The sequence below is a fragment of the Condylura cristata genome, unplaced genomic scaffold (genome assembly GCF_000260355.1).
Source record: "Condylura cristata isolate star-nosed mole 26May11 unplaced genomic scaffold, ConCri1.0 scaffold00027, whole genome shotgun sequence".
Classification (NCBI taxonomy): domain Eukaryota; kingdom Metazoa; phylum Chordata; class Mammalia; order Eulipotyphla; family Talpidae; genus Condylura; species Condylura cristata.
Window position 1 is genome coordinate 2,698,020 of NW_004567128.1, and position 9,034 is coordinate 2,707,053.

Genomic DNA, 9,034 nt, shown 5'->3' on the forward strand with positions numbered 1-9,034 from the left:
CCGGGCGCGGGCGCCCATCCCCGGTCCTGCTCGGGATGCACAAGCAGCTCGCGGCCGGAGGGGGGTAGCAGCCACCGCCTCCAGGTGCGGGCTCTCCGGGCCGCCGCCGCCACCCGCCATCGCCGCCACTCGAGCCCCGGGGCGCGCTGAGGTCCCGGCCGGCCATGGGGCTGCCCAGGCTGCCGTTACTGGCGTGAGAAGGGGCGACGGAGACGCCGCGCTCGGGGTCCCCGGCTGCCTGCATGGATGTCTTCAGCTTTGTGAAGATTGCAAAGCTCTCGAGGTAGGGGCTGCGCCGCTTCCCTGGCACCCAGGGCCGCCGCCGCGGGCAACTTGGTGCTTTATTTTTCAGGAGGTTCAAGGAGAAGCAAGAGCGGAGGAGCGCAGCCGGGCGTGAGATGGGACAGAAACGAGGGGCAGGGGCTGCCTTCTTCAACTTACTTCCCCCGGCTGCCGGCTCTTGCCTTCCGCGAGTGTAGACCGCACACCCAGACACACGCCCTCACGCACACACCAACATTCGCCACAGTTTGTTTTCCGCGAGCAAAAAGCCCCGTGCCGCTCAGGCTGACATGTGCAATTCGGGGCTGAGAGGATGGTTGTAGTCGCTGCCGGGAACGCGCTTCCAGGGGAGACTTCCTCCCCCAGCAACAGTGACCCAAAGCGCCCCAGTCCCCCACGCCTAAATTAGACCTCCACATCCTCCAAAAGTCAGGCTGTAGCTTGGCCGAAGCAGCGACCTAGATGTTGGAGTCATAGCGGCAGAAGCCAGCAGCCTTTCGGTAACTGTGGCCCTGACCCTTGGGGGATACAGAAATGTGTTCTCCAAGTGGCCATGTTGTTGAAACCCAATGAAAAGAACGGAGTCAGGCAGATTCCTGGGGCCGTGCTGACAGAGAAGGAACATTGCCATTTTGCCCCGCCTCAGTGTTCCCTGGCCAGAGCCTTCCTGCTGGTCTCCTGCCCTGCCAGGTTTGGGCAGCCTTCACTCCGGACCCTGAGGTCTGGTCTGTGGTCTGAGCCCGCAGGGCCTGGGGTGAGAAGTCTTACAGGAGCAGACCCCACCGTCTCTGCCCACCTTTCTGGAAGGGCTGGCCTTCTGCGGAGCTGGGGAGCTGCAGGTAGAGACAGCTGGGCTTCCCAGGACCCTGCCGGGCTCCTTCCTTCCGAGAGTCAGAGTGGGCTGTGCTGATTCCATCAGCCTCGGTTGGCCGAGTCTGAAAGGTGGACTCAGCTTCACTAACTGACACTCGAGCCGTTTTAAAGCATTCGGTGTGGAGGCTGCCATTTCAGGGCACCTCCGCAGAACCTGCAGGTCTTTCCTTGTCCCCCTGGCCCCTCTCCACTGTCCCTCGCTATAACATGGGCCAGCCTGAATGTCACGAGCACATCTGGAGAGGGCCCTGATTCCTTCCGGGGAGCCTTGAGGCAGATGCTTAGTGGGGAAACTGTGGAACAGGCTACGGAGAGGTGTTTGTTGTTGTCAGATCAGAAGGGAGAGGGATGTCGGGCAGCAAACTGGTTTCGGGCCACTGCCAGCAAGGGCGGGCCTCACCCTCTGCCCTGGTAACTTCCCGCATGTCTGCCCAGGGCTGGTTCACAAACAGCTATCAGATAATGAACCAGGGTGGGAGCAAAACCATGGGCAACCACTTAGGACAACAGCCGTGCCCCTGTGATGGGCAGAGAGACTGCCGAAGGCCAAGAGAAGTTTGACCAAGAGTTTAGTTTATAGTGACCGAAATATTTTTCAGTGTCCTGAGATGCCAAAACAATGAAATTAATGGGACATCTAGAGCCTGATTTAGTCCTTACACTTCGGAGCTTGGCAAAGGACAGTTCTGTGTGTCAGTGAAAAGGAGTTCTCTACTCATTAGACTAAATCCTGGGATGCTTTCATGATAGTCACAAATCTGAGTTCTTGCAAAACTAGCCAGGAAGGCTGTGGGGGATTTGAATCTTATTTTAAAGACAGGCTAAAATTTAGTAAATGAGTGTGAATTTCACTTGCTAGCCTTAATGGGATCCAAATCGAGTCTTTCTCTAAAGCGAGAAGTGGCACATGTTCTGAGCTTATGTGCGGATTAAGAAATCTCCCGGCCACGGGGATTCTTCTTGTTCTCGGTGTCAGCTCAATGATGGCCCCACGGCTGAAGCGGAAAGGCCTCAGAGGGTCAGGGGCGTGCAGAAGCAGCGTTTGCAGATGTCTGTGTCTGTCCTTGAAGGAATAAAGGCTTATGTGTGTGTTTTAAACACTTAGAGAAATCAAGTACTTTTCTCAAAGGTGAAGTCTGAAAGTGCTTACACTGCAGGATTTTCCTGATTTGGAGCTGGATAATCTTCCTAAAGGATTTAGCTTTGCTTGACGTGGTTACTTGAGTGCTTAAAATTCTCTTGGTTTAGGAGTGAACGCTCATAGTTACCCGGGCCTCAGCCTTGCTTCTGGTTCCTAATGAGTTGAACTTGAGTTTCTACATGTTAATTCAGAAAGCACCTGCTATAGAAAGCATACTTGATATTTGCTAAATGTCCTATCTATGAGTAAAGAGACTGGTAACTACAGAGAATTTCAAGAGAATAGTAATCCCCACTGGAATTAATAAAAGCGTATTTTGACTTTTCAAAGTGCCTACACTTAGCCATTTGTTCCCAGAACCTGTGCACGTTTGATCATGTGAAAAGTCAGGATTCACTTCGCCCTCATTGCTGTCTTATCACCATTTAAAAAAATAAAACAAAAACACGCTGCCAGGCGTTGGAATAGCTGGCAAGTTGCGACCCTTTTACATCATCTCTTTGAGCTCTGCCCCTTGCTTGCATGCATCGTGGGTGACATGGAACGTCACAGTTCTGGCTGAAAATGTTTTTTTTTTGTTGTTGTTGTTGTTGTTGTTCTTCTAATTTTGTGGTTATTAAACTGCTTGATAGTTTACATGCAATTTTACTTTGCTGTTGCCTTGGTAACAGTTATATATCATTTTCTATCCTTGTAGATGAGAGCGTTACAGACGATTGCCTTATCAACCAGTAATAGAATAAAAATAGGCATATATTTTTTATTGTTACTGCTCTTTGTAGCGACTATTTCGCTTATAAAGCAGCTGCACTCTTTCAAATGTTTATAGAAGAATGCAGTTCAGTAAGAAAACATACGATTATGTCCCCTTTGCCTGAAGGAAGTGATTGTAAGCCCAAAACTCATAGGGGGGTCTTCTAAATCTGAGTGACACCTTCATGGATTGCGTAGCCTGACTTGGGTTCTTTTCTTAAAGCAAAAGGGCACACTTGGAAACAATGACATGGTCCCAGTTATCAATATGAAGATGATTTTTGGTGGTAGTAGGTAAATTAGAGGCTGCTTTGTTTTACATTGTCATGTAGTTGCACGAGGTATTTTGTGGTATAGAACAGTGCTAATATCTTTGTAATGAAGTATACTATATTTGTAGATGATCCTCAAATGATCCACTAAACCCTATTAGTGACTACCTCTACATTTCTATTGTTTACTTTTACCATATTCAGAATTAAACATTTCCTAGGGAATAGAGAACTTAAGCAAATGCAAAAGGTCATATTTTTCCCGTCTCTTCTCTTTTTACTGGAGTAATTGTATTAATCTTGTCGAGATTAGTGAGTTCTGGAGGCTAGCACTCAGAGACCCTGAGTTTGAGTTTTCTAAAAAATGTTACTTGCTCGTCATCAGAACGCTTTCTGACTTCTGCTGATTTTCTTGGCTGTCGGGAGGTGAAATGATGAACAGTTTCATAACAGAACTAGATTTCTGGTTTAGGAATGTTGAATTCAGTTTCCAAGGGACTGCCACTCGCCATTCTGGGTGGGTAGATGCCTGGCTCAGACTAGGTGCCATCCATTTCGGGGACACCAACCCCACCTCTCTTTCTGTGTGCAAGTGAATTTCACCTTCTTGCTATCTAAATTGATGAAGATTGTCAGCTGCAGTGAAACTTAGTTGTCATTTAAGTGAACGACCTGGAAATTCTTGCTTTCTGCTTATGGATCCTTCCCAATATTCACTCTCTGTTTATTTAAACATGTGTGCACGCAAGTGTGAGCACCCCTCCCGCTCCCCCACACACATATCAACCATATTACTTTATAATTCCATTTGGAGTTTGCAATGGAAGTATAGCTATGAGAGAATGCACTTTGTTGGTGAACTAGAAATTTATCTTTAAGGGATGGATTTAAAATGACTGATTTCATATTTGACTCAGTTAGGAAAACTGAGAACATTCCTGAGTTGTTGAAAATAGTCTTTAGATCTAACACCCTTATCAACAAATGATCATGAACTTTGAAAACTAATCATAGTTTTCAAAACTATATAATCTATAAATATATTACACCAGAGTTTGGCAAAGTATTGTCTGTGGGCCAAGTCTGGTTGACTCACTATTTTAGTATAGCCTGTGTACTAAGAATCGTTTTTCAAATGCTTTCCAAAAATCAAAAGATGATGATAGTGGAGTTAAAATGTCAGTGTCTGTAAAGTTTTATTGCAACACAGCTATTCTGATGCATTCATGTACCGTCTAGGGCTGCATTTGTCTCTAATAGCAAACCTGAATAGATCCTACAAAGACCTCTTGCCCTGCAAAGTCTGAAATGTTTACTATGTGGCTCTTTACAGAAACAGTTTATTGACTCTTAGGTTAAACAATGCCTTTTCCGATTTCCTCTTCTTTAAATTCTCAGCACGTGTGTGGCTACAAGCATAAGCAAACACAGACCATCAAAAACCTGCCACTAGTCAAGTGGGAAGGACAGATTTTATTTAGTGACAAGACTAGTGCAGTAGGGAAAAGAAGCTGCCCTGAAGTCCACATGCCTTTGATTTGTGAGGGTGACTGAGTCTTTTAATGATAGGAAGAGGAAATGGGGGATTGAACTTGGGCCCATCAGAGACAGAGAAGTGAAAAATCACAAGTCAAGGAGGGTGGCCTGGTCCACGTAAAGCCCATCTGTGTTTGCTAAGTGATGCACACATAAATTAAGCTGGAAATCGGCACCTTGTCTTCAGGCGCTGGCTGGAACAGAGTACATTCTATTGGCAGCCTCGAGTTCTTGCAGGCATGAACTTTGATGGGGGCTGGAGTCATCCTAGAGATGTGGTCTTGAGCAGCTAGAGACTTAAAAAAAAAGTTAGCGTTTGTTCAGATCTTGATAGGCAAGGCTGAGGACTAGTCCAGGAAGTGCTGAGAGAAGTCTGGCTGGGCTTGGTCAAGGACAGAAAACGTGTTGACACATTAACTTTAGCATGTCAAATACATGAACTTACTAAGGGACCTCCACAACAAATGTAGACCTTATCTTTAGTTAAACTTTGGATCTCAGATTATCTCTCTGAACTGTTGGATACTGGCTGTTCAGTCGCCCTACTGGTTTTTGTTGTGCTGGGGCCCGTTGTCTGCTTTTTCTTTAGTTACCAGGCTGGGCTACTTCCTTTGAGCTGGAGAGCTACGTTTCAGAGTGATGCTTACCTTAAACAGGCCTGTAGACTTCTGGTTTTACATGGATGAGAAAGGGGTGGGCGGTCATACTGGCTTGGCTTCCACAACATGTGCTGAGTGCTGATAAGCTGGTCCCAGGGAAAAGGCCTGGTGTTCCCTTACAGCACGTGGAACTGGCCCCTCCAAACGGCTGCTGACCTTCATTCATCTCTTTCCATGTGGAAAGAAAACCAGGTGAGTGGATTTAGTTGGAAGCAGAGACCTGGAGGTAGGTTGTACTCATTTGGAGTGAAGGTCAACCCAACCGCTGAATGATTTGAGTGAGGATGCTGTCATGGAAAACTGTCAACAGCCTTCAGTTCTTCACAGCAAGGACCCATCAGGAGCTGGTAGGCTGCCTTAGTGTCTGAGGAAGTTATTGGTCATTATGTGCCTGAGCTGTGAAAACTATCTTGCAATCTAAGCCTTAGTTTTAGATATAAAAGTTAACATTCCTATTTTTTTTCCTGGCATAGAGCTGAGAAGGGATTCCTGCCTGAACTCTTCTTTTGGAAACCTGTTTTCAAGAATGGTTTACAGTATTTGGTGTGTGGTAAATGCTCTACTAATACGTAGTGAATCAAATCACAACAATCGTTCTAAGGCTTTGTGCAAATAAATGATCATAATTTGTTTAGCTGAACAATCACCATGATTAGTAACTCGAGAATCAAGGAGTATACAACTTAAAAAATACAGCCTGTCCTAGCTCGAGGTCTCAGAGAATTGACTTGTATATCTGCTTTGTCATTTGAAGCATTTTTTCTGTTGCTGGTGGTTTAGAAAGTAATCAACTTGGACTTCTAAGATATCTGTGAGTTACCGCTACCAGCTCAACAAACAAAATCACAATTATGCTAAAATAGGTTTCTATACATGTCAGTAAGTTTTTATTTTTGGAAGTCCTTGTTGAGTGATTGGAAAGCTCTATCATTTTTTATGAAAGAAATGTTTCTGAAGTTTGAAAAGGAAAGGCAATTACCCTATAATTATAATATACTATAGGGCTTTCATTTTTATTTTGGTTGTTTTTCATATGTTTTATAAAGTGTATGGGATTTGCTTCATTGAAAATAATAGATAATTGGTAATTATCTAACACAGATGAGCTTTAAAGAAAATAACAGACCAAAGTTCATACAATTAACACAAAAACCCACCCAACAAATGAGCATATTTATATCCTGGGATTGAGCATGTTTGTGTATATAGTGGTGCCCTTACTCCCTGAGGGAGGGCGCTGTGGTGGAGAACAGGCAGTGCCCTGGCTGACTGCAGGCTGTGACTTGGCATCTGTGCTCGATGGCACCACTGCCCAGGATTTCACAGCGGCCCCGGCCACGGAGTCCAGGGAGCTGGTCCAGGGCACGCTGCTGGTGAAACCCAGTGCTGGCCACCAGCCCTGAGCCTGGGGCCTTGGTGGCCTGCAGCACGGGCGCACGTGGGGGCAGTGTGGCTGGGCCTGGGTACCAGCCCCTCGCGCCCAGTTCTCAGAGTTGCGCAAATGGTGACGAGTGCCTGCACCCTGTTGCGTGGCTGCGTTGGCGTGCGGCTGTCACCTGGTTTGTTCAGTTGCTGTCTTTTATTTTCATTTTTATTTGCTTGTATTAGAATAGCTTTCCTGCCAGCTTTTGTAAATAAAGGTTCACTGGAACATAGCCAGGCCCGTTTGTTTATGTATCGTCTGTGGCTGCTTTTGGCAGAGCTGAGTAGTTGTGACCAAGACCCCATGACTTGCAAGGCCTAAAAGCTCCACTCGGCGCTGGACGATCTTTTACTGTTCCTCCTCATGCTCCTGGCCTTGTACTCAAATGCCCCTTTGAAGCAGAGCTGTGCCCTGGGGTCTGCCTGCTTGGCTGGGAGGGGTGGGAGGCCGTGCTTGGAGGGGTATCCTGCTCACAGCCTCACTGGCTCCCTCCTCACTTGGGTCTTTGCGTCTGAGCACTTACTGCCACCTGCATGTTCACTAGTGGCTTTGTGAAGATGGAGCCTTCCGACCTTGGGCAGCAACGTGCTTCTTGCTGACCTTGGGCCAAATCCACATTCTTTGCCTCCACCACTTGGGATTCGCCCCCTTTCTTTTGGGGGCCCTATTTCTGGACACTTGGCATCTCTCTTCTCAGCACTAACTTCCCTCGTAGCCCCTAAACACACACGTGCACACATTCACACACATGCACACATGTGCGCCCTTCTGCTTCTGACTAGATGGAGTTCTCAGACGTGCCCGTGGCGCTGCCCTCTGAGCTCTCATGCAGTCTACTGCATTTTGTCTGGGCCCTCAGCGCCCTCACTTTCACTTGCGAAGCTGGTGTTTGTCTTTTGTGCTTCAAGTTTTAGCCTATGCTTGTTCTGTGTAGCCTTCAGTCCTGGGTTCATGTCTAGATGAGTATCTTTTGTTAGTGAAGAGCATTGAACTGTTTCAATGGGTTAACTGAATGTTGGCAGTGGCTCATTTCTTGCTCACATGGAGCCCCCGGCAGATGTCCTTGATGGAGGGAGGGTACTCAGCTATACTCTCCTTCCCAGAACCGAAAGACGGAGATGTTCTCAACTGCAGTATGACATACAGGCAGCCATGCCCATCCATGCTCACTGACAGATGAGGGAGAAAAATGGCAGAAGGAGAAATGGTAGGAGCTTTTCAGGATCACACCTGGAGTGGAAATTCATCAAGACCAGTCTTCTACCCACACCCCATTACCCAGAACCCTGGCCCTGTCTAGCTCCCAGGGCGGCTGGGGAATTTCACCTCACTGTGTACCCAGTCTCTACTGGGCATCACATACCCTACCTCTATCAGGGTCTTTATTCACTGTGGTGTGGACTGTGCTTTTATTCCCAGTTCTTGAACCTTTCCCAAGTCCAAGAAAGTGACATTATGCTTCCTCTTCTAGAAGTAGAGTCTTCTCTCCCACCTCATTGCTGCTGGACTTGTGACTTGCTTTGTCCCTAGAACCTAGGCAGGGGACAAACTATCAGTTTTGCTTGCCCACTGGAAGAGACGGTGCATTTCTGTTTTATTTCTGACATTATTTTTTTATATAATAGTTTATTTTTACATCATTTTGTACATTTTTTTTTCATCGCAATTGTAATCCCCATGGGTTTCCCATCACCGAGTCACCCGTGTGCCATCACCATAGTCCTGTACACTTCCATCCCCCTCACCCCCAGTTTTGATCCCATTCCCCACTCCACCCCCACAAAATGTCTCTGATATACGGCTGTTTTGATTATTATGGCTTTGTAGTATAGCTTGCAGTCTGGGATTGTAATGCCTCCATTTTGTTTTTTCTTAGACATGAGGGTTTTGGCTATTCGAGGTCTTTCGTTGTTCCATATGAATCTCATCAATACTTTTTTTCTATTTCTTTGAAGAATGTCATTGAGATTTTTATTGGGATGGCATTAAATCTGTATATCGCTTTTGGTAGGATGGCCATTTTGATGATGTTAATTCTCCCGATCCATGAGCAGGGGATGTCTTTCCATTTCATGGTGTCTTCTTGTATTTCTTT

General features: G+C 46.6%; 1 protein-coding gene across 4 annotated transcripts in view; it reads left to right on the plus strand.

Moving 5' to 3' along the window:
- The window catches only part of FRMPD4 (FERM and PDZ domain containing 4), a 613,488-nt gene that overhangs the window by 174,391 nt on the left and 430,063 nt on the right, over positions 1-9,034 (plus strand). The window contains exon 1 of one of the 4 annotated variants that reach the window (XM_004689848.2): positions 18-283. The exons of 2 other annotated variants lie outside the window; for them this stretch is intronic. In XM_004689848.2, coding sequence (XP_004689905.1) covers positions 243-283 — 41 coding nt within the window. In that variant the 5' untranslated portion in view covers positions 18-242. Of the gene's footprint in view, positions 1-17; positions 284-9,034 lie in introns of those variants that run through there. One more of the 4 variants, XM_012730328.1, reaches the window with a different exon arrangement.